Source organism: Harpia harpyja, chromosome 5 (assembly GCF_026419915.1).
Source record: "Harpia harpyja isolate bHarHar1 chromosome 5, bHarHar1 primary haplotype, whole genome shotgun sequence".
Classification (NCBI taxonomy): domain Eukaryota; kingdom Metazoa; phylum Chordata; class Aves; order Accipitriformes; family Accipitridae; genus Harpia; species Harpia harpyja.
Window position 1 is genome coordinate 79,753,041 of NC_068944.1, and position 26,626 is coordinate 79,779,666.

General features: G+C 42.5%; 1 protein-coding gene across 2 annotated transcripts; it reads right to left on the reverse strand.

The window, feature by feature from the left end:
- MAPK15 (mitogen-activated protein kinase 15) lies at positions 1-26,626 on the reverse strand. Of its 2 annotated transcripts, XM_052788040.1 has the most exons (14): positions 26,443-26,626; positions 21,764-21,862; positions 21,289-21,318; positions 18,534-18,624; positions 17,855-17,985; positions 17,518-17,681; positions 16,447-16,586; positions 14,975-15,032; positions 9,811-9,948; positions 9,462-9,567; positions 5,312-5,612; positions 4,699-4,850; positions 1,457-1,684; positions 1-252 (listed from the first exon to the last, which is right to left on the reverse strand). In XM_052788040.1, the coding sequence occupies exons 1-13, from the start codon at positions 26,509-26,511 to the stop codon at positions 1,478-1,480; spliced, it is 1,686 nt and encodes a 561-aa protein (XP_052644000.1). In that variant the 5' UTR covers positions 26,512-26,626; the 3' UTR covers positions 1-252; positions 1,457-1,477. The 2 variants fall into 2 exon arrangements, with proteins under 2 accessions (XP_052644000.1, XP_052643999.1); XM_052788039.1 differs by having other exon boundaries at positions 1-1,684.

Genomic DNA, 26,626 nt, shown 5'->3' on the forward strand with positions numbered 1-26,626 from the left:
TGCCATATAAAGTATTTATTATTACAATATTTACAATATTACATGGTAGATAAGCTATTAAATATTGTAGCACAATCCACCTATATTTAAAATGCTCTTCTACTTGATTTCAATGAACATAAGCCACCATTGATTATGTTAATTTACCCCAGAAGAGTCATAGAAATTAGTGGAAAACAAAATGAAGTGCTTTAAGATTATCTGTGAAGAGTTTAGTCTTCTTAGTCTTCAGAGAACAGTTAGTTATCCGTTCTGTTAAAAAAAAATCTGCATTTAGGCAGCGCTAAAGAATCATAGAATCACGGAATAGATTGGAAGGGACATTCAAAGACCATCTAGTCCAACCCTCTTGCCTTGGGCATGGACATCTTCCACTAGACCAGGTTGCTCAAAGCCCCGTCCAACCTGACCTTTGAACACTTTCCAGTGATGGGGCATCCACAACTTCTCCGGGCAACCTGATCCAGTGTATCACCACCCTCATTGTAAAAAATTTCTTCCTCATGTCCAATCTAAACCCACCCTCTTTCAGTTTAAAACCACTGCCCCTTGTTCTGTCACTACAGGCCCTAGTAAAAAGTCTCTCTCCATCTTTCTTATAGACCCCCTTTAAGTACTGAAAGGCTGCAGTAAGGTCTACCCGGAGCCTCCTCCAGGCTGAACAACCCCAACTCTCTCAGCCTTTCTTCGTAACAGAGGTGTTCCAGCCCTCGGACCATTTTCGTGTCCCTCCTCTGGACCTGCCCTAACAAGTCCATGTCTTTCTTGTACTGGGGACCCCAGAGCTGGATGCAGTGCTCCAGGTGGGGTCTCACCAGAGCAGAGCAGAAGGGCAGAATCCCCTCCCTTGACCTGATGGCCACGCTTCTTTCGATGCAGCCCAGGATACGCTTGGCTTTCTGGGCTGCAAGCGCATGTTGCCAGCTCACATCCAATTTTTCATCCACCAGTATCCCGAAGTCCTTCTCCACAGGGCTGCTCTCAATCCTTTCATTCCCCAGCCTGTATTGATACCGGGGCTTGCCCCAACCCAGGTGCAGGACCTTGCACTTGCAGGACCTTGAACTTCATGAGGTTCACATAGGCCCTGAATGTGTCTGAGTATATCTAAAGGCCCTGAATATTCTGAATATGTCTAAATACATTCAAGTATCACAATATTGCAGTTTTCTGTAATTTTTTGCAATAATTCAAATGAGGAATACGAACTGACAGCATTCATTGTTCTCACAGTATGGGAGCAAATAGTGCTGTGCCCTTGTCTGGTAAGACCGGAAGGCACAGGGGTTAGATTTTCTTTCCTGTTGGTTTGTCCAGAAGAAAGTAGTACCTTGTTCCATACAATGAATAAAGCATTTTCCTTCAGCTGGGGTGACTGTCAAATGCCTGTTACATTTTGCTCTCACTTGCTGTTACTGGCTCAGTTAGGGGACTGATAAGATGAGCTGTACTTCACCTGGTTAGAACATTTCCATATTCACTGCTCATGTTGTTGGGAGGATTTTGATATTGGAAGACTCTGCAGTGCAGATTTATATATGGTTCCATAGGCCTGGGAGTAACTGCCCATTGATGCTTTTGGATCACCAGCAGCTCCCACATTTGCAGTAATCTGGAACGTCTTTTTACTGGACTTCAGAAGCGGATGAACATCTTTGCTGTGAAACTGAGTATTTCTTGGATTCTGTGTGAGAAAGAAAAGCCAAGATAGTTAGTAACCTGTAATCAGCTTTCTAAAATACAAATAAGGAACACAGATTTTGCTTCAGCTGAGGAGCAGGACAGATCATGAATGTTATATGAATAATAAAAAACCAGACTGTTTTGTAAGATCAAGAATAGGATGGTGAGAATGATGTGAGGGAGAAGGGTTTAAGAATGGGCGAATTGAGAACGAGGAGCAAAATACAACAAACTAATCCTGCACTGGAGCAAAAGTCCAAAGTCCTGTTTGGCTAATATCTTGTTTCCAACAGTAGTGAATGCTTTAAATATATGTACAAAAGACAGATCATCATCATCATCATCATCATTCCCCAGTATATCCTCCTGGCTTCTGCCAATCAAATAGCTTGGTGACTTTCTGAGTTGGAAGCTACATATGGATACTGTGTTTATCAGCCCCTGTGGGGAAAAGTTATTAATACATTACAATACATAATACATTACAATACATTTGAATCTGCAGTTCAAGAGGAGAGCTGTTTCACTGCGGCTTATGCTTTGTGAACCTCTATAGTTAACTGAAAGGCAAGAGTGTCCACTCACTATTGTGGCACTGGCTGCTGTCACCCCAGCCATTACAGGAGTCTTTCCTGGTCAAATGGCTGAGAACAAGAGTTTCATGAGCTTGCTAGGATATTGAAAATGAACGCAGACTGAATGCAGAGCAAACTGGAATGTCAGAACTTTTCAGCTTCTGCTGAGGCTGAATGAGAAAGATGGAAAAGTCAGCATTCACGTAAGATCAGCCACAATGCTGATGACCTTCTACCACAATATCCTGTCTCTGACACTAGTCAGTATTAGCCTCTCAGGGAACAAATATAAAGCACAGGGCATGTGTAGGGTGATCTCCCGATTATGCTCTTCCAGTAACAGGAAGTTGGTCACAATTACCTAAAGATTCTTCAAAATGCATTGTTCATATGTACATCTGCACATGCAGCAACCTCCACAGTCTCTTACTGTGGAATAAAGGGTTCCACGCTTGCTCCACACTTGTGGAATAAACGGTTCCTCTCACTCTCAAAACATTTTGAATGGGATTCCAAAGCAGAGGGGCTGAAAGATGGGTTGCAAGTGTGCACGTGGACATACTTGGAAGTTACTGGCAATCATGTCTCCTTTTAGCAGTTATTCATACATATTTTCATATCAATCACAACAGTAAGAAGAGATCCAGTAGGAACAAGCTTGACTCTTAACAGTGTCTGCAGCTTGTTTCTGGCTTGCAATGGTTCAGATCATCCAGAGCTGTGTTCAAATAAATGCTTTGCCTTAAGGTAAATGTGATATTGCATGCTGACACGAAGCAGGTGATCCCACCCAACTCATCTTTGATAGTGGTGTCTGTCAGAAATCCCTTCATACAACTGTGCTCAGCACACATTTTGTATGGTTTGGAGCTCCAGCACATAGACACTCAAGTATTCTTTTGTGGGGATGTGAGAAAGTCCCATGACAAACAAGTCAATCTTTAGTGTCAAAAAAAAAGTCATCTGTGGTCCCTCCTTCCATATTCTTCCTCTGCCATAAGCTTCCTCTGATCTAGCTCAGGAAAAAGAAAAAGCAGGGGCAAGAAGGTCATTTAAGAACCCAGCGAGGATAACAACTTTTACAAGGAAGTGTGGCCAAGAACAGGGAAGAGGGACAAGCGGAGAGGACAGGACTGAAGCCTTCACTGTTCAGCAACAGCAATCCATTAGGTTGAGTCCAGAGGTAATATGAATTCTCCAGCGAAGTTTGGAATATCCAACATTCTCAATCTGGTTAAAAAAGAATTTGCTACCTACACACTTTGGACAGGACAAGCCATCGCTGAAGATAATGTAAAAGCAACTGATCTGTGATTCTCAAAGTCAAAGGGAGTTTTTGGTGCTGCTGACAACCTGAACAATGTGATAATCTGAAATGGTGTTCAAATCCTCACTTGTCTGAAGTGATAAAATTGAAAGTAGAATGGAGTCCAAAATTAGCCTGTCCTCTAGGAAAAGGGCAGTGGAAAAAAAGTCATATATCTCAGCACATCTCAAAGACATTGCATTGAAAACTCAAGTTGGGGAAAAAGAAGTAGAGGCAGAGAATCTGCAGATATTTCTACTTTTCTTTTTGATTACAGTTAGCTGACATATATGATCCATTACAGTTAAATCTTTGTGAAAAAAATACTGCTAATGAGGCAGAGACCTAGATTTACAAAAGGGCTGTGTTACTTCATGTTCTCTGAAACACCTAATTCCCGTACTTAAATTCAACAGTCATTCACAGAACTCCTGCCTAATCCTATCGGCAGCAAAATACTCTTGCTCCTCAAGTCACAGGTGATAGGGTTTTTTGAAAGACTGGGGTTAGACGTAAAACTCCAGGAGAAAGTTAGTGTTTATAAACCCAGACTAGCTGAAGATCAGCATTACATATGCTGGACATGTAAGGTTTAAGCCACATCTGTGCCCTTGGCATTTCCTGGTGATTACTATTAGATGGTCTTCCTCTCAACACTCTGCCTCATGCACAGAACTTAACTCAGGGTCACAAACTTCATTAGTGGACAAAACACCTAAAACGTAGGTATTGCAATACTGAAGACTGCAATATGCAAGTTCCTATATGAATCTACCCCATATTAGAGGCAAGTTATGTCTAGTTATTTCCCCTACTAGCAGAAACTCTTCAGTTAGCACACTCTTCAGCTCTCTAGTAATGGGAACATACTCTATACAAGCCCAACTGCCTTATCAAACTAGGTTACTGGTACCATTTGACTGACACTACATACAAGCAATGAAATTGCAGTGTATATCTTTGTCATAAGTAATTTTAACTAGTAAAAATTTATTAATTTAGTCACTCACAGAGCAATATGTCTTGCCTCTCATTTAAGTATCTTTACAAAGTTGCAAATTAAGATATTTTGTGTCTAGATCATTTTGGCCCATGAAAAGTTAACAGTTTTTTTTTTTTTTAACTGCTACTCACATTATAAAGGTTCTGTACACTTGTAGGAGGTAGCTGAGCATTTGCATTTGCCCATGTGATTTGTCTCCCCAGTCTCCTATTGTTGGAGATTCTGGCCTGTTGAGAAGGTGGTGCAGAACAGTTCTTGATCACAGCACCAGAATTTGCATTACCTGCAGAAGAAAAAACATGAGAGAAAGTAGGAAAATCATGAGGACAGAGAACACACTGACTGATGCAGGGATAGAACATAAAAACTGAGTCAGCCCCTGCCACCTCGCTTCATCTCACAAACAGAACAAAAATATTCAGAATAAAATTAGAATGTACTAGCAAACAAAACCAGTTCAAATGGGCATGGGAAAAGATAATAGCAGTAGAGAAGCAAAGAGAAAACAGAAAGGAACATAGAGACAAGGCTGAGGCAGGAAAAAGCCAAAGAGAATGTCGTACACTCAAAACTCATTCAACAGTGTTTTGTTCTTACGTGATTTTCCTCCCACACTTTCACCCTCTCATTTTGCCATGTAAATTCCCCTTATTTCTTTTTCCCCACTCGATCCCTTTTCTTCTTTCTACCCCATAATAATGCCTCATGGTGGATCACATCCCACTGTAGGAGGGTAGTACCTACTTTGAACAGCAGTATGCGTTATGGGATTGTATATCATGTTGATCTTTGATCTCTGACATAAAGTTCTTGCTAAATCTTCACTCTGCCTGGATACTTCTGGCTGAACACTAGATGTAGTTCCAGCATGCACATCTGAAGTTTTTAGAAGAGGCGGTGTTGGTATTCTCTGACCTTTCCTGGTAGATAAATTCACAGAACTGGAATTTGGAAGAAGTGGCCTGGATTCAGACTGACTTAGTTGAATATTTTCTCTCCGCACTTGCTCCTTTCGGTGGCTATTTAATTTCTTTTCAAGGATCATCTACAGAAAGGAGAAGTTGGTTAGACTCAACACAGCTACACAGCAGAGCAGAGGAACGAAACATAGAAACAAAGAGAAAGACTTACAAATAACTTCAATTTATTTCACAGGATAGGTAACAAGCATAATTTTAAAATTAATTTAGGGTTGGAAAGAAGATAGAAATAATATTCTCAGTGGAAAGAAAGAATAGGCTGAAGCATTAAGAAAAAGTATTGGGTAAACAGGCAATTTCAATATATCCTGAGGGAGAACATGACTAAATAAAATGGGCATTAGCCTTGGAAAAGACAGGCTTTGTGTGCCCAAAAGATTAACACTATGTTCTTTCTTACCATCCCCTTCTAGGACTTTGCAAAGCTGATTTTTTAATGGTCAAAGCAACATTCATTCCGGTTAGTTCATAATTATTTCTCACCTACCTCTACACACTATTATCTAGCAATAGAATCCTTGCCAAGGTTTTGGGTCTTGGTGCAGACAATCTGGTCTCAACTTCCTGTAATCACAGTCGTCCCAAATTTGACACCCTATCAGTAAGATTATTCAAAACTATTCACTTGTTTCTTAACCTTGTACCTAGATTATCTGTGACCAATCTACTGACATTTAGAATATCTTTTCTATCTGTGCTCAGTATTCACTTTACTAATTCATCTGCTCATGACTCCTAACACTCTAACACAGTAGAGTTTATTAGTTTCTTTCTCTTAAAGACCTTAAAAGAAATTTTAAAAGAAATTTTAAGTAGGTTCAACTTTTTAAATTCAATTTTATTTTTTCTTTCTTCAATTTAAATTGCTGTTAATAGAAGCAATAACACTTTTCATCTCTCTCTGGGAAGGTGGACATGCTTATCAGTCTTTCCCAGTCTTGGATTTTCTGATCTCTAAGCTTCCTTTTCAATCTTCTCTTCCCACTGTCATTCTTTCCAATGCCTCTTTTACTACATTTACATTCCAACTCCTGCTCTTCCCACCATCTTCCAGTTCCTTTGCCTCATAACATGGCATTTACATAATTTCTTTCACTGCAAAAAGGGGAACCAGCTCCCCGCCCCTCCAAACTAAGCCAAAACCAATTTCTCCTTCTGAAGGCTTGATTTACTTCCACTTTTGCTGCTCCTCATATTTCATTGTTAGAGCATTCACTGGCTATCCTCCCCCTACTGCCTCAACAACATCATCCAGATCAGTTCAGTGTCTCTTATAATTAGTTCTGAATTATATTTATCTTTGTTCTTCTTTCACTTCTTTAGACATTATTCAAATGTTCGTAGAATCATAGAACGGTTTGGGTTGGAAGGGACATTCAAAGACCATCTAGTCCATCCCCCTTGCCTTGGGCACGGACATCTTCCACTAGACCAGGTTGCTCAAAGGTTGCCCTCGGACCATTTTCGTGTCCCTCCTCTGGACCTGCCCTAACAGGTCCATGTCTTTCTTGTACTGAGGACCCCAGAGCTGGATGCAGTGCTCCAGGTGGGGTCTCACCAGAGCAGAGCAGAGGGGTAGAATCCCCTCCCTTGACCTGATGGCCATGCTTCTTTCGATGCAGCCCAGGATACACTTGGCTTTCTGGGCTGCAAGCGCACATTGCCGGCTCATATCCAATTTTTCATCCATCAGTATCCCGAAGTCCTTCTCCACAGGGCTGCTCTCAATCCTTTCATCCCTCAGCCTGTATTGATACCGGGGTTTGCCCTGACCCAGGTGCAGGACCTTGCACTTGGCCTTGTTGAACCTCATGAGGTTTGCATAGGCCCAGTTCTCAAGCTTGTCCAGGTCCCTCTGAATGTCCTGTCCCTCAGGTGTGTTAACCGCACCACACAGCTTGGCATCATCTGCAAATTTGCTGAGGGTGCACTTGATCCCACTGTCTACAGGGAAAGTACAACTTTTAATTTTTCTCTTGATCTTATTGCATATACCAAATGGCATCAAAAGTACTATCTTTCCTTTTCCCTGTACAACTAAAGATTTTGCATCAGCTTTTTTTTATTTATTTGCTTGATTATAACACCATTTCCAGATTTTTCAAGTACTACTATTTCCCCATGTTAATGCATTCAAAATATGTCTCCTAAAACATCACTGTCCTTTATTATTAGCACATCAGCTACACTGATCCTTCACTTACTCTTCCTCCTCTGTTAATTAATTATTCTGAAATCTGATAGTTCTCTGTATGTGGTGCGGCATGGAATTGCATTTGATGACGGTCCAGCAAAAAACCTCAGTGTGTTAGGTTATGTGATAACAGTTTGTCTGCACACCCACAACGGAGCTCAGAAAGACAATGGCAGGATGGGGAGCCCAAAGAATACTCTGCCGAGCTACACCCTGACCCATTCACAGAAGCCATCAGCCCATCAAAGGCCCATCTGCACAGGCTGAGAGGAGCACAGGGATGCACCATGGCAGATGGGAACCCAAATCAAGGGGTTCTCAACACCTTGTCTGGGCCCCTGCTGTCCCAGCAAAGCTATCAGCCCCATTGTCCGGGCATGAAACTCATTACAATGAGTCATCCAGATTTCTCTGGATCACCTTCTGGACTAAGGGTGGCAGGGTATGGGGGGGGGGGGGGTAGAGGTTGCTGCCTAGGGGTTGGACACATTATGGGATGCAGGGGAAAGCCATTTGGGATCACACAGGACTTACTATGGGATGTTTAGGGTAGGAACCAGAAGCAGGAAAAGAGAGGGGTGTAGGTGATTTGGGGAGGAACGAGTGCGGGAAATAGGGGGTAAGAGGTATAAAAACCGTCAGTCGTGTGTAAATAGCTGGCTGGTCAATAAGCTTGTCTGGCAATGCCCTGCACCTGATCAATGCAGTTTGCTCTATCTTCTTAAATTCCTTTCTCTTTCCTGGAAGAGAGGCTGTCTATTCTGTCTGCATGTGTGTATGCAGGTGTGAGTGCCACCAGCTAGAGTCAGATCACAGGTCAGAGGGCCTGTGTGTCCACGGTGCCAGCAACTGAAGAGAGTGCAGGTGTGCAAGTGAGTGTCTGATCCCTAGCAAAGATCAAGTGGCCTGGGAGCAACGGGGTGAGCAGGCCTCTAAGGACCAGCTCTGGGTGTGAGAGCACCTGTGTATCTCTAGGGGTGAGAACATTAGGGGCAGGGGGACAGAGGTCAGCTAAGGGACCTGGAAAGTCCTGGCCAGCTGTTTGCCTGCATGATCTGTACCAGCAACTGGAATGGGGCTGCAGCCTTGGGGGCTTGTATATCCAAGAGCCAGCAGCTGAGGAGACTGGGATCAGACTGAGTGTCTGAGACCAGCTGCTGCAGGGATCCACCTTGTACATATGTATATATATTCTCACGAGTGGAGTTCCACCTTGCTCAGCCAGAGAAGGGAGCACGATGAGGCTGTTGGTGCTGTCTATGTTTGTGTGAGTGCTCCGAGTGCCTGTCTGTGATCCACGTGGCCAGCCCTGTGTATATGTATATACGTAGTGTGTACATGTTATCTCTACGCATGTGCCTACTGAGAATACATCTTCAGCCTTGCTACTGGCTGGACCTGGGGACACAGAGTGGCAGCAGCCTCGCCCCTCTAGGGCTGTTGGATCCAGCATAATACATTTTCCTCTAACACAGTCTTTCTCAGTCATCATGCTTTACAGACTTTTCTTTTCCCAGTGGGAACCTAGATTTAAAGACCTCTCAAAAATTATGACAGTATGGCACTGACTGATAGGATGCACCAAGATGTAACTGTAAACATGTATGGAAAGCCTATAGGAATGCAAATAGAAGAAAATGTCAGAATTCATTAAGTGTGTGCAAGAAGGGCAGGTTACCTGGAGGATTAGGATTTTGGAAAATAGGATAAGAGAAAGTACCTCATATAATTTATTTCGATATTCTGCCACAGACAGCTGGATATCATCAGCTAAAGGAAGAATCACATCATAATCCAGAGAGGGCTCCATGGCAGGACAGTGAAATCTAAGAAGATGATAACACATAATGTAATTCACTAAGAACAGCACCACAGATTAATATAATGTTAAAAAGGATTGTTAAATCATCTAGTGTGACCTCTAGTGTAAATGGCATTAGAGAAAAATCAAGAATTAGCTTTGTCTTTTTTTTTTTTCTATCATGCATATAAAGAAAACTTGTGCCAAGAGCAGGTCTATAACATCTCAGAAGACATCAGGGGAAACTGCACATTGGTATTACTCTCACCTTTTCACATAAGGATGCTGCAGAGCCTCCTCTGCTGTGAGTCGTTTATCAGGGTTAAATACTAAAAGTTTCTTCAGAAGATCCAAGGCAGGTAATGGAGTAGAGGATGGTAAAATCTCCTCAAATGTTACTCGCTGCCTAGAAGTCAGAAAACAATGATATAAGCTCCCAGTGTCTAATTTACAGTGAAGGCATGAATTACAGTTCTGGGAATCAGAGCAAGGTGACACCTGACTCCTTTTGAGCATTCACTCACAAGTAGTGTGTCATAATCCTGGAACACTCTAAAGTATAGGCCTGTGAGTACGTTAAAGCCTTTTACCCCTTTGATTAGGTTTGAATGCCTCCCTCCCTGCACTAGGAACCTACGTGAAGTGCCTAACTTGCAAGTCTAGTCTTTCTCTTGTTTCAGTGGAAAGAGTGAGAGATATCAGACAGTATCAGACACAGGGGAGTAATGAGTCCTCTGGACAACAAGTTCTTCTTTTGTTCTTTTGACAATGCAGGAAGCCCAAACTCCTAACTTGGATGTTTCAGTTGAACTGTTAAAGATCCCATGAATCCAGCCCTGAGACCACAGAAATATATTTCTGTATAATTTGCAGTGAGAAGATGAAGTCTAAAAATCTGGTTTTGCATTTTGAAATCCTAAAGATAATAATTAACATAAGGAACATGAGACTGTCTAATACATTTGAAAAATCAGTTTTAAAACACGATTCTTACTCATATTTTAAATAATTTTGTTACTCCATGACAACATTCTTTTAGTTTAGAAAAATGATCCATCACTGAACATAGCATTTGGACTGAGTGGCTCAGAAAAAAAACTTTTCAGTTTTGAAGACTAAGATTTCACTTGCTCTTTTACCTAGCTGGAGCCATCTATCAGAACTTAGCCACTTTCACATGTTTTGAGGGGAAAAAAAAAAAAAAAAAAAGACGACAACATCCAAAGAGTAGGGCTGTCAAATAAAAATGCATTTCAGCCAGGAATGAATGGAGAGTTCCAGCTGCTGTCTCTCACTACTCAGAGAAGGGTTATAGAAATGAGAGAGCTCTTCTCAGAGGTGCTGTGGTGGGTTGACCCCCACTGGCAGCTAAGCCCCCACCCGCTGCTGCTGCTCTTTGACATGCAGCAACGCTACAACAGAGGGATTCACTAAGAGACTGGATGGGCAAGCTAGACAGCTGTTTAATCCTCTCTGTATCCATGGCAGCTACACCAAAAGCCCACTGGTACCCTTTTGGGTCCCTGAAGTAGCCTCTCCTGATGTAGTCCATGCCAAGGATGCACCGAGTCTCCAAGTCAGTCACAATAGGATGCTTTTGCCACCTGTTGCTTGTTACGGTCACTTCAGCCTCCAACACAGATAACTGTTGGGATCATTCTGTCGCTCCAGAAATCCAGGTGGGTTCCATCCCCTTGTATCCTGATGGCACTAGGGTCACTGTGCACTGGTGTCCAGCAAAGCCTTATACTCCTGTGGGTTCAATGTGCCAGACTATTGAATCCATACAGTCCAATAAACCCAAGTTATGCCTTTCCTCTGCCTGGCTGGAGGCATGGCCCGTCTATTCCCGATCAGAGCATTCATTACCCGACTCCTGTAATTGCAAACCAGGATCAGAAGTAGGATCAGTGCTTCCACTGCATCTGGGCAATTGCTCAACAGCAACCGGAGCAGTCATCTTTCTGAATGGACCCTTTTTGGCTGCTGTTTTTCCTTGCAATTCACATACACAAGTTTCTAGGCTTGAGATAGATGCACTGTCCCACTTCCTCATGTCCTTCCCACTGTCATGCAGGTAGAACCACAAGGTGGCATGCATGTTTCCCTTTCCTTTGAGCAGAGAAAGGCTGACTCCATGCGACACTCTTGATAGCTAAGATGCCAACCTGTATGGGTAAGGAGGAAAACATAACTCCCTTTGAATTTGCTGGAACTTTTGGGGCAGTTTTTCTACAGCTGAGATACAGGACCATAGGGTTGGGGAGGTAGAGAGATTCTCTTTGTATTGCCAGAGCTGGCCAGCCAGTCTGTCCACAGTTGGTGCCTCAATGTCTGTACAATTATTGTCAGGGTGCTGACATACAATGTTGGTGTGCTCTGTACAAACTTTTGACCGTGTGCACTGGATTTCACCTGGATCTATGGAGCTCTAGTTATTGCCCAGGTTGCTGTAGATCACCTCCACCACCAATTCCCTAATGCTGGATATCTCCCTCAATGGTGATCCACTTGCCTCAGTAGTTTATAAGATCTTCCTTGAGGGGATACCTTGCCTTCATGCTCGACAGAAGTTGCCTCCAGAAGCCGCAGATCGTTGCCCCTTTTCCGATCTCTTCACCAGTTCCCCGGTCCTTAGCAAGAGATCCCAGTTGCTGGGCTTTCTTACCCTCTAATTCCTGACTCAGCACTGGCCCCAGTATCCTAGCATCACAGCAACCAAGTGATAATTTGCTCACCTAGATGACAGCTGTCATCTTTCCGCATATCTTGCAGCTTGTTCAGGGATAGGGACTGGGTGGTTTCTACACTCATTCATGATTTCTGTCTCTTCCCCCTCTTGTCCTTGTGGCTGCTCTACTGCAGAACTGGTTGCCTCTTCTGATTCTTCCTCCTGCTCCCTCTTAGAAGCTTCTTCCTCTCTTACAAACCAAATTGACTTCCTCTCCCACTGTTTAGGAGCAACTGTTTTCCTCAAGGGTTGGGTCTCTGACTTAGCCACAGTGTCCATTTTTATGTCCTCAGATCCAGAGACCCTTTCACCCCACTGAGGTAGGTGTAGGCCAGGCCCCAGCACAGTGTGAGAAGTTGTGTCTCTTTGACATAGACAAGGCATCCTTTCTTTAGGTGTTTTGTCACTTCAACAGGATGCCACGCTTGTTCAGGTGTGAAGTCTCACACCGTTGGACGTGAAAATTGCTCTAGGTACCTGCACAAATTCTCCTACACAACTTGTGACCCATGACCTGACTACCTCAGGGCACATCCCTGTGTGGCATTCACAAATAGTTGGTTATCCTTAGGAAAAGCCAGAATCAGATTCTTGATGTATACCAATACAAGCATTCTAGTTACCCAAGGATGTTCAAGAAACTGAAGAGCTGTTGTAACAAGACAAAAAAACAATCTACCCCAGGAGAGAGGAAGGGGGAGGTACCATTCTTCATTTCCTCTACAAACTTGCTCTCGGATGAGAAGAGGAGAAATTGTTAATTTTCTCCATGGGATGGTTCCCAAAGTACTGGGACAGAACCAATGCAGGGCCTAAATACCAGATTAGGCTCAAGGCTAGTGCTTTTATCATAACTCTCCCAGGCAAAACACAAAAAAGTGCTAAACAGCACGGCAAACTGCAAAAGCTGAAAGCAGCCATTACAAGCCCTCAAATTTGATGTACAGCAAGAGAGGCAGCATGCCACGGATCAGGTAAAGGAACAAATAAACCAGTGCTGAGAACAAATACATCAATGTTATGACCAAAACCAGCTAAACAGGTGTAACTACTATAAAATCCTGTCTAGTACACTCCAATCAAATCTATTAAGATGTCGAACCCCTTTGGCCCCATGCTGGATGCCCAAAAGGACTCTGGTGGGTTGACTGCAGCTGACAGCTAAGACCCCATCCAGTCACTCACTATCTCCCCCTCAGTAGCATGGGGGAGAGAATCGGAAGGGCAAAAGCAAGAAAACCTCATGGGTCAAGATAAAGACAGTTCAATAAGTGGATGGGAAAAAAAGGGAAAAATGGAAAAAAAAAACCAAGTTGTGCAAAAGCAATCACTTACCACCAGCAGACCGATACTCAGCGAGTGTCCAACCAATAGCTACTTTGGAGAAATTCCTCCCCACTCACTTTATTGCTGAGCATGACACTATATTATATGGAATATCTCTTTGGTCAGAAGGGTCAGCTGTCCTAGCTGTGTCCCCTCCCAGTCTCTTGCCAACCCTTAGCCTACTCACTGTGGGGGCAGAGTGAGAAACAGAGATGGCCTTGATGGCTGCTGTGCAAGCATTGTTAAGTAACAGCTGAAACACTGCTGTGTTATCAACACTGTTTTGGTCACAAATATAAAACACAGCAGCATACAAGCTGCTGTGAAGGAAACTAACTGCATTCCAACCAAACCCAGTACAGGTGCACAGCAAAAGGACGAGAAGCAACATTCCCAAGTGCATCAAGGGAAATTCCTATGGGATACTGTGACCGTCCACTTCCTGCTGACAAGGTCAAACACACATGCTGTGCTGACAGTTGAATCAGCAGGGACAAAAGGGTCTCAGTTCCTCAGCTACCTGGCATAGATTGATACAGGAATCCTGGCATCCCTGAATGAAAGGGAGTAATGCTCCAGGATGCCAACTGAAAAAGCCAGCAAAAGTCATCATGAAAAGGCATATGCTATTCATGTGAACAGCAAGGGACCTGCTAGAGCTTATGGTTTGAGCCACCCTAAGCTAAACCTATAAAAACCTATCAGTAAACATTCAGAGAACTCATACCACACATAGCTGGGCTATGCATATTGCAGACTCCCCAGTGAGAAGGGATGCCCACTGAGTATCATGGCAGATACAAGTGGAGAATACTTGGAGACTGGTGAGTAATTTGCTGTGGCCATAAGATAGTGTAAAAGCATTAAGTTTACTAATGTTTACTAATTAGATATGTAATAAATGCAGAATTATGTGGTAGTCTGTGTACATAACTGGAGGATCCAAAAGAACCATGACAGATATAAGGAGAAAAAAAAAAAAAAAAATCACAGTGAAAGTCATTAAGCAGCTGGAATGAGGCAGTCGGCCTGAATAGATTCGGGCTTTCCATGTGTGAACCAATGTCAGCAGATACCCAAATGACTCAGGATAGGAAAATATTCTAATTTTGAGAAAGTACACATGGCAATAGCTTGGAATGTAGGCCCAACCTAATTTTTTTTTGTTATTCCCTGATTTTGTCATTGGTCTTCTCATCTTCTTTTTTTTCTTTTTTTAAACTTTACATCCCTTCCCTAGAGGTAGGTTGAATCTGCAGAGAGCAGAAATAATTTCTACCGGTGAACACTGGAAGGTGAACTTCAGGGGAACATTTCGTCAACGTCATACAGTAGACTGTTGACTTCTGAGACACACTGAACATTCAAGGCTTACCGGAAACTCATGCGGTTAATAACTGAGGCCCTGTAATCTGATTGCATAGCCAAAATATCTGCAATAATGAAAAGATACTGTTAATGCCAAGATTAGGATTACCAGAGCTACACAGTTTATGAAGGAAAGCAAATATTTGATATTAACATAGGAAATCATGCTAATAAAACTCAATGGGAGATCCTATGGAAGGGGGATGGAATATTTACTTAGAAATTTTCTAAGCTGATTTTCTCAATTCCTATTCATTCTATCATAGATTTCATAAACTTGCATTCTTATACCCACATATGCAGAAGCTCCAAGATATTCGAGGCCAAATGATCTGGCCAGGATCACTTGTGTGGGACACAGGGAACAAGGGATACCAGCTATTGATTTCCTCATCACATCCGCTGGGGTTCTTTCTGACTGGTGATGATGAACTCTTTTCTGAACATATTTGTCATACTCTCAAAGAGTCAACAGTTGCTATGGAATGTTTTTTTGCTTCAGAATCTTGCTTCTTTGGTCCCCATAAATCCTAGGCAAAGTTGCTGCTCATAGGTTGGTTTTCCTTGTTTGCAATAATGTTTTGAACAAGTGTCTGTTTTCACTTGTTTGGCTAAAAGAAAAAGAAATTGTGCCTGTGATATGCTGCAACCTTGCAGCCATTGTCCTGTGGTAAGGATACAGGACCTTCTGCTACTGTGTCATTTGTTCTGTTGTCTTGTCTTAGAGTGCAGACCTTCTGGTTCTGACATTATCAACACATTCCTCAATTGTATTGCTGAGAATGAAATAGCATTTTTTGTTATTAGTGCTGGCTGTTCTTCTAACTCCTGTTTTGGTGTTTTCATGCACACATTTCCATTCATATTTCATTCACAGTGACCAAATCTCTAATAAAAACTATAAGTTACTTTAAGCTCGAATGGAATTCTCCAAAACTGTGATGTCCTTAAACTGAAGGTAGTTACTTTTCTAAAAACTATTTGCTAGCTCAGTTAGAACATTGAATATTGTAAAACATAGAGCATATGTTAGAACATAGAATATTGTAAAAGTTTATAAAGTGTATGGGCTGTTAGACTGGAACTCATGGAAGACAATATTAATCATCATCATCATCCCCTCTTTTGGATTTAACATATTTTTACTCCAGCTTTCACTTCTGTGTTTAGATTTCCAGACCAAAAAGTCCAATTGACCTTTACTATGCAAATCCCACAGACGTATTAAACTTCTGTTTTAAACTGTCATCCTCTTATAAATCTCAAAAATGTTTTGAAGGCCTGGTTCTTGTTTCTCATCTAATCAAGTATGGGCTTATTTTCCTCTGACACTAACATTTCACAATTAAGTCTTTAATTTCCTTGAAAAGATGTTAGAATGACTCACAAGAGATACCTTCTTCCCTGATCCAGCTGGGTTGCTTTCTTTCACTCTTTTAATCTCTTCTCTAAATACCTTTTCCCGTAGAAGAGTCCTACCTTCTGGGGATGGGGCAGGAATGACCCTCAAGATCTGCTCTATTTGATTCACTGTTGATGTTCCAGGAAAAAGAGGTTTTCCAAGTAGCAGCTCTCCCAGAATACAGCCAATGCTCCACATGTCTACACCTTTAGTGTAACTACAAATAAGAATAGAACAGAGTTAGGACTAAATCAATCAAATATTTTTCTGTACCTGGTATTCACATCATCTACATTAGCTTATTTGGCTAGAAAAACAAGCTTGATGACTGCTTGAATACAAATGCTCACAGGTTTTAATTATAAAGTGAATGAGATTTGGGAATCATGAAACTGGCAAGCATAAAACAGAAAGGAGATATATCCTACTAGAAGCCTATTCTAGGAAACCATAAAAGGAAGTATATTAAAGATAAACGCCAGGACAAGGTAACATATACTTTTCATATGACCAACAGTGAAGATACAAGTTGCTGTTTGGAAACAGCTGACTTTTCAGGGCATAATGTATCTAGAAAGTAGTTATAATTACTTAAGCAAAGTAAATGCCAAACAAAGGGTAAATGACAGTTTGCAAAACATCCACATTTCAAATTTGGGATACTAACCCAACCTATATTTATTTTCTTTTCTGATCAATAAGATTTTGTATATTTAAGTCAAAAAAAGGACTAAGCCTGACCAACAGGCAGCTGATTTAACATTTGATTACAGAATATTTTCCGAAGGTCTATCAAAAAACTCTCCTTAAACTTGGAGAAGAGGATTAAGGTACTCAACCAAATTTTGTAAAGATGAAGATTTAAGGGGAGAAAGAATAAGTCTAGTGGGAGAAAGGATGACAAACAGATGAGCTGATAATGTATGTAAATGGACAATCTAAGAAGCCAGGAAGGAAATGTACATGTAATGAGAGATTTTTATGTTGCAGAACTGAAGTTTAAATGCATATTGAGAAAATGGACTGCTGACATGACATTGCATCTGGTGACATCTAAAATGAAAAGATTTAAGACTTTTAGACAATAAATCTTCCCAGTGGTGAAGAAATTATAGAAACTCATCCCTTCACTCATATTAAGCAGTTACCTCCGAGAGGAAAGTAAGATCTCAGGGGCTCGGTACCAGCGTGTTGCCACATACTCTGTTAGAGCAGGGTTGCCTTGGTCCTCATTCATCTGACATAAAGAACGGGCCAGCCCAAAATCACAAAGTTTAACAAAGCAGTCTGCATCCAGCAAGATATTTGAAGGCTGAATTGAAAAAAGGAAAATTAATAAGCTTTTTACTCTTTGAACGGCAGAAGATTATTATCACGGTTCTTTTGCTAGTGTCCCTTTTCATATTTTTCAATTTAGTGTTTAACAGAAATTTAGTGTTTAACAGAAAACTTGAGTGAAGGATAAAGACTATGACTGAAATATACCTTCTGATCTCTGTGAATAACATTTCCTGAGTGGATGAATTTAGTTGCCTTCAGGAGTTGGTAGAGAATGTAACACTTGTGGATATCTTTCAGCAAATTCCCCTTCTTAATCACAGCATGTAAATCTGTCTCTGTAATATATTACATCAGTAATATATCTACATCAGTAAAGGATTACCCAGTTGTGAATATAAGTTCCTCAAAGCAAGGCCAGAATAGATCATAGTCGAAACTGTCATCTTTCAAGAGCATTCTCAACAGAAATTAACACTGCAATTATTAATAGTACTGCAATCTCTCTATATTATCAGTTTGACTTGCAGCTCATGCTACAGTTACTGTTCTATTATTGCATACTTTTGTTATAATAAAGTCGTACATAGTCTGTTCCACATGCAACTCTTCTGTCTCTGCAAGACTTCTAATTTATTGCTCTCTGCCATCTTCATCTCAACCAGCCACTTCTCATATAATTATTAGTCCTTTAAAAGTTTCACTGCTATTCCCATCTAATCACAACCGACATATATAAAAAAACCCTGTACTGCTCCTACTTATATGTCTACTTACATGAATATTCATGTAAATTATCAACACACTACTATCAAAGTAGGGAACAAAGGTAACTAACTCATAAGACAGGCTGTATTTAAATGGCTGATGCAATGCTAAGTCTCACCCATGGACTCAAAGATGAGGTAGATGTCCTTGTTGTTCTGAGCTCGGATAACATCAAGCAGCTTGATGATATTTGGATGTTCTCCAAATTCCTGCGGAGGGAAGAGACCCAACTGTCAAAATCAAGTGTCTTGCTTGTGAATCATAAAAAAGGACAATAACCTATCGCATTTTGTATTATTGTCTAGAACAAATGTTAACATGCTATTTCCTTCATTATGTTTCTAATGAAAGAAATAATAATAAAAAGGATTTAAACTTGCTCCACAGTATGAAACCAGCCAGTTAATCTAAAAACCCAAAATCTCTGTTGTCTGAGACATTAGTTCTAAAAATCCCTCCATACCATTGTCTGAATAAAATCCAGTCAACTTTACGCACCTCATATTTCCAACTAAACGCAAAGAAATATTGTGGCAGTGAAAATAGAACAAAGTTGCCATCAACGTTCATAATTAAAAAACCCAACCAACCAGGAAGTGTCTATCTGAGGGTAGGCTGAAACACTACAGGCTGCATTGATTGAACTGACTGTAACTGGAGATCAGACAGTCAGCATACAAAGAGATACCTAAATACAGGTATCTTAAACTGTAGGTGAATTCTATCCTCACATTTGCAGACTGATGATACTGTCAAGATCATTTACTTCATCCTCAGTCTTAACAACTTTTATTTCCTATAGCTAACATTTCTGCGCAGCTAGAGGCACTGTGAACACTTCACAATACGCCAACATTTTCATGAACTACCCCAAGTATAAAATTATAAATAGCTGCACCATAAAACCTATGCTTGTATCTAAAATACATAAATGTTTTTTTTGTTATTTGAACCAGTAATACAGACTCTTTACCTATATCTATCACAAATTCAGTTATAAACAGTATCATAAATCATAATATCAAGCTATCTCCAGCACAGTCTTACAACACCATCACCTTCCTAGACTCTGAGGCCAAGAAAAGAATTGGTTATAATGTACATCGTCTAGAAAAATCCACAAACCAACACACTCACCTGCAGCGACTCATGAAAATACACTTGCAAAGCAGTAATATACACCTAGGCCATCAAATACCTTTGCATTTATTCTGAGGACAATATTCAGAATGCCCATCCAAATAATCTAAAGAAAGTTTTTATCCAAAAGGGATATTTTTCCAGAGATGCAGATCAGTCTTGACAGTGTTACTTGAGTATTGTTTAAGAACTTACTTCACACTGAAGGAAAACCCCATTGTCTCACCCTGTCTTGCCCTGGAACTGATAATGGAAAGTTATGAAAAAGTTTCAACCTCTACTAAAAAAAATCCTACCTTGAAAAAAATCTTGTCAGAGCCAGTCCTACTTATCTTTGCTTACAGAACAATGCTCTCACTAAAGTAATTACCAAAAATAACATTCTAAAATGTGGCCCAAAATACAGCAAACAGATCTGCAGCCATACTGAACTATAAGCATAAAAACTGCAAGCAGCATAATGAGCAGCATACTACGTATTACCCAGAAGAAAATCATCAAAATGCCTAGATTCTACATCAACACTTCTCAATTAAAATAAACTTCATCCAGTCCATCAAATGCCCTTATGATAAACATACAGATTAAACTCAGCAATCATTATGCACAGGAAGGAATTTGCACAGACAAGCAAATTAAGACAAACATCCAGTCACCAATGAAAGAGTATTTCTTACATCTTTCCCTTTTTGATCTCTCAGTCCTGAACCTCAAGAAAGAGCTATAAAATACCTTCAAAAATAGGGGGGGGAAACTAAAATTCTTAAGTCTATTGAGCATCTAAAGTCATGAAAGTAAGGGCTTAATGGCACATTAACCTCCCTCCCCCCAAATGACTCGTCCCTTCCTTCAGGAGAAATATCCTTCTTTTTCTTCTCCCAACTCCTCCTCCACCCATCTACTCCAGAAGTGCTATACTTTCAGAGACGATCTAACCTACAGGTAATTAACTTCTAAGGAATTGTTCTCATACATTTTTAGCTCTTAAGTTTGCAGCTTCTATTTCAGGCTTAAAGAATGATTAAAAAGTAAAAAAAACCCATCTCTTTCCTACTTAAACTTGACAGTCTTAGGAAATACCTCTTCCTATGAGCCCTGCTTTCCTTGTGTCCTTAGAAAATCATAGCTATAACAACATTATCACTATTCAAAAACATTGATGTTTCTACATGGTAAGTCTGTGCAGTAATGGACAGGTAATCTTAATGCCACTGATAAGGTAATAAGGCGTAGTGTGGGGTCAATTATATCAAAACAAAAGCAGCCTTAAGTAATTCCATACAGAACATCTCTTTTAGTTTTGCTTTGATTATTTCAAGTGGTCAAGTTGCTTCCCACATGACAGAGGAAAAAAATTTTGGCATGTAAACCTCTTCTACACCCCAGTCCCACCTCTCAATCATGGCATTTAAAATTTAAGAAAAATGCTTTCCGTCCACAAAGATGTAAAAAGTGACAGAGAGTGCAAGTCAATATGGTTATCCTAGAGTACACATACTGCTAAAAATGGTGAAAGGACAGAGCATGTCTCAAAGAAAAAATAAGACCAACTCTCCATTTCATTCAGGTGTTTTTGCCCAGTGATGAAAAGACTGTTTGCCAAGATGGTGCAGAAAAGAAGTGAATAGAATTGTCAGCAATGATCAGCACATTTTGAAAAAGAATGGGAAGAAAATATGTGAACAATATCAGAGATAATTAAAAATCAGAGGAAGGGGAAAAATGGATGTTACCTGCAGGAACATAATCTCTCGAAATGTTCTCTGGAAATAAACAAAAAAAAGTTTATTGTCACCTCAACAGAATGACAGAACAGAATATGGACTTCCAATGAGAGGGCTAAATCCATTCTAATCTCTAAAGCAGAGGAAACCCTTATATGGTAGACCGGCTAGGAAAAACCCAGTTGCTCAGTAGAGAGTCACAAGTGTGCTCTCTGTGCTTAGGCACTATAGCATAACAACATAAGGGAGAATCAAATTGTGCATGCCTATAAAGACACTTTTTCCTCAGGGACATCAAACAGTAGATGCCATGATATAACGAAGCTTGACATTTATTGCTCCCTTTTATCCTAATATAGCTGTAGACTGTATTACTACATGCATAATTGTCAAATAACTAACATCTTTCAGAGATATAAATCCTGAAAATATCTATGAACACCCACCACATCTTTCAGGACATGTTAGAACAACGATTTCTCACCTGAGCATCTGTTCTGTTCCTGAAAGCATCAAAAATCTTTTTAACAGCAACTATTTCTCCTGTCCTGCGATCGATTGCTTTCCATACAATGCCATAAGCCTAGGGAGAAAAAAGGACAGATGAAGTGTACTATGACATCTTAAACACAGTTCAGACCTTCAGGGTTGTTTTGGGTTTGTGTGGAGGGGTTTTGGTAGCAGGGGAGGGGGCTGCAGGGGTGGCTCCTGTGAGAAGCTGCTAGAAGCTTCCCTGGCTCCAAGTCAGACCCGCCTCTGGCCAAGGCCGACCCAATCAGCCACAGTGGTAGCACCTTGTGATGGGTTAACCCTGGCTGGATGCCAGGTGCCCACCAGAGCTGTTCTATCACTCCCCCTCCTTCTCAACTGGACAGGGGAGAGAAAATATAACAAAGAGCTTGTGGGTCGAGATAAGGATAGGAGAGATCACTCACCAATTACCGTCACGGGCAAAACAGACTCAGTTTGGGGAAAAATTAACTTGATTTATTACAAATCAACCGGAGTAGGGTAATGAGAAATAAAACCAAATCTCAGAACACCTTCCCTCCACCCCTCCCTTCTTCCCGGGCACAACTTCACTCCCAGATTCTCTACCCCCCCCCCCCCAGCGGCACAGGGGGACGGGGATGGGGTTTACGGTCAGTTCATCACACGTTATTTTCTGCCGCTTCATCCTCCTCAGGGGGAGGACTCATCACACTCTTCCCCTGCTCCAGCGTGGGGTCCCACCCACGGGAGACAGTCCTCCACGAACTTCTCCAACGTGGGTCCTTCCCACGGGCTGCAGTTCTTCACGAACTGCTCCAGCATGGGTCCTTCCCACGGTGTGCAGTCCTTCAGGCACAGACTGCTCCAGCGTGAGCCCCCCACGGGGTCACAAGTCCTGCCAGAAAACCTGCTCCATGGGCTCCTCTCTCCACAGATCCGCAGGTCCTGCCAGGAGCCTGCTCCAGCGCGGGGTTCCCACGGGGTCACAGCCTCCTTCGGGAACCCACCTGCTCCGGCGTGGGGTCCTCCACGGGCTGCAGGTGGATATCTGCTCCACCGTGGACCTCCATGGACTGCAGGGGGACAGCCTGCCTCACCATGGTCTTCACCACGGGCTGCAGGGGAATCTGCTCCGGCGCCTGGAGCATCTCCTCCCCCCTCCTTCTTCACTGACCTTGGTGTCCGCAGGGTTGTTTCTCTTACATGTTCTCACTCCTCTCTCCGGCTGCCGAATACCGCCGTCCCAACTTTTTTCCTTCTTAAAAATGTTATCACAGAGGCGTTACCACTATCGCTGATTGGCTCGGCCTTGGCTGGCGGCGGGTCTGTCTTAGAGCCGGCTGGTATGGGCTCTGTCGAACACAGGGGAAGCTTCCAGCAGCTTCTTACAGAAGCCACCCCTGTAGCCCCACCCGCTACCAAAACCTTGCCACACAAAACCAATACACACCTCTGGGAGAACACATTTAAGACGGGAAGCCTGCAGCGGGAGAGGAGATTGGAATGCGAGAGAAACCCCTGTGCAGATACCCAAGTCAGTGAAGGAGCGGGAGGAGGTACGCTGGAGGAGGTGGTGCCCCTGCAGCCCATGAAGGCAAAGCCCCTGCAGCCCACGGAGGTGAACGGGAGTAGATGCCCACCTGCAGCCCATGGAGGACCCCATGCCAGAGCAGTCGGATGCCCCCAAAGATGGCTGTGACTCCATGGGAAAGCCTGTGCTAGAGCAGCCTGTGCCTGAAGATCGGCCCGCAGAAAGGACCCATGCCAGAGAAGTTCGTGAAGGACTGTCTCTGGTGGGAGGGACCCCATACTAGAGCAGGGGAAGAGTGAGTATTTTCTCCTCCTCATTCCACCAGGGCTGGGGTGGGGAGGAGTGAGCGAGTAGCTTCGTGGTGCTTTGTTACTGGCTGGGCTTAAACCACAACAAGTATGGAAGCAGAACATACTCAACAGAGGGACTGAAGGAAGAGGTAATTACCAGCTACCTAGAAGAAAGAGAGGTTAGGCCAATGAGCAATACTTGGTTGAGTCAAGGACTAAGAATGTCTACACTGAGTCCGACCAAAGGTCCACAAGGTCAAGCATCCTGGACCCCAAAGCAGCCAATAGCAGATGTACATGCTCATTAAGTTCAGCAAGGTGAAGTGCAAGGTCCTTCACCTGGGTTGATGCAATCCCCAGTATCAACAGAGGCTGGGGGATGAAAGGATTCAGAGCAGGCCTGCGGAGAAGGACTTGGGGATACTGGTGGATGAAAAGCTGGACACGAGCCAGCAATGTGTGCTTGCAGCCCAGAAATCCAAGCATATCCTGGGCTGCATCAAAAGAATCATGGCCAGCAGGTCGAGGGAGGGGATTCTGCCCCTCTGCTCCGCTCTGGTGAGACCCCACCTGGAGCACTGAATCCAGCTCTGGGGTCCCCAGTACAAGAAAGACATGGACTTGTTAGGGCAGGTCCAGAGGAGGGACACAAAAATGGTCCGAGGGCTGGAACGCCTCTGTTACGAAGAAAGGCTGAGAGAGTTGGGGTTGTTCAGCCTGGTGAAGAGAAGGCTCTGCGTAGACCTTACTGCAGCCTTTCAATACGTAAAGGGGGCTTACAAGAAAGATGGAGAGAGACTTTTTACTAAGGCCTGTAGCGACAGTATCATAGAATCATAGAATAATTTAGGTTGGAAAAGACCTTTAAGATCATGGTGTCCAACCGTTAACCTAACACTGCCAAGTCCACCACTAAACCATGTCCCTAAGTGCCACATCTACACATCTTTTAAATACCTCTAGGGACGGTGACTCAACCACTTCCCTGGGCAGCCTGTTCCAATGCTTGATAACCCTTCTGGTGAAGAAATTTTTCCTAATATCCAACCTAAGCCTCCTCTGGCACAACTTGAATCCATTTCCTCTCATCCTATCACTTGTTACTTGGGAAAAAAGAAAAGAGACATCCCAACTGCCAACAGTGTAGTATTATAGCACTTACTCGAGACACTTATCCGCCAACTGTTTATACTTCCTGATGCATGGCAAAGGACCTGAACCCATACTCCAGGATCACATGTATTCTTGGGAAGTCTGCCTTGATGTCGCTATCTGAGTATTTAAGCATGAAAATCACTCAATATCACATATTGTAGCTGTTTTACTTTGTATGAGTATTTAAACATTAACTGGGCATTTCTAAGTGAGAAATGACCCCATTGTGCAGATGTAAGGCATCTCCTAGAATGTGGAAAGTTAAGATTCAAATCTATGACCTAAAAATAAGAAAACTGGATCTGTACCACAAGGGAGACTGAGTAATCACCATTTGCAAGTATCACATAGTCATCTGAATAGGGAATACTCGGGTAGAAGTTCCCATTCCCTTAGTGAAAAAAAGAACTCTTTGAATTCCCTCACTGTACAGGAACAGCTTATCTCCCTTGCTGCTGCACTTCTCTGTTTATTTTTTGGGCAGTCCTCACGTGTTTCAGGGACTCCAAGAGCCTTTTAAGTGCTCAGGTACGTGCATCAGCTGTGTACATACACAATACATACAGAACTTTCTGCATACAAGAGGCAGAAAACACAGGTATTTAGGAGGCTGGAACCACTTGAGTTAAGAGCTCGACTAGTAGTTTTGATAATGTCAGTGATGCCTACATGATGGACCTGAAGCCACTAAAGTCCTTTCAAGACCTGAATGTATGTAGTTATGTTTGTGAAACAGTCTCCAAATAGAACTCTCAAACAATTTGATATTTCAGATGAAAGAATAATGTCATTCTGTTCAAAGAACCTAGCATGTTAAAAGATGTAATATATTACATTCAGTCAAAGGGAGAAAGCTGATAACTAGTAACAAGATGGCAGCAAACCTTGCAAGTCAGAGCCAAACTTAGAATTAAATATAGCCATAAGAACGATCAGTGTGAATTCAAAAGGAGAAAACCAAAACATTGTCTTAGAGGATAATGAAGAAATTGAGCCTCTCACAAGTGCCCCCTTGTAATTGCACATGAAATACTTAACTACTAGTATTAACACAACTAAACAATGGCAAAGAGCTGCCAGAAAAGAAAATCAGGAAGGGTTTAGAGGCTGCCTGAGGAAAAAGATCTTAGAAATTAACACTGGCTCACATATAAAAATACATGATTTTATGGGGAAAAATTACTTGATGCAGCACAATACTTGAAGTAATGGGGTTACAGTAAATGTGAAAGAATCTGGCAGGCACAAAGAGAATATACTTTGAGACTCAGATTCATTTGGCTATAAACCAGGTGTACATGCAAGGTCGGTGCTTTGTGTGGCTGCTCTCCAGTAAATTACGGGGAAAAAACCTGATGGGGAATTTAAAGGTATTTTCAGTTCCACATACTACATCGTAACACTTACCTTCCTCTGAAATCTAGCTGCGAAGCAACTATAAGAAGTCACAGAAAGTTATCAGGCTACGATTAACGATTTTTTTCTCTATTAGGCATAATAAATATTTCAGAGTCCAGCTTTTCTTCAGCTCTATAAGCTCTCAGACCTCCAGCACTAGACGGGGCTCAGGTCGGCGGCCCGCGGCAGGGACCGGGAGACCGCAGACAAAGGCGCCGCCGGGACGGCCCGCAGGGCAGCGCTGGACCCCGCCGCCCGGCTCCCCGAGCTCCCGAGGCCCCCCCCCAGGGCACTCACCCCCTTGCCCAGGCGCCTCTTGATCTCATACTTCTGGGAGACGAGGGCCTCCACCTCCGGCACGCTCATGGCGGGCAAGCTGAGGCGGCGGGCGCCGCGCCCGGCGAGCGGACGAGCGCCCCGCCGCACGGCACGCTAGGCTGCGCGCGGCGCTCTTCCCGTTGCCTTCTGCTGCTATGGAAAC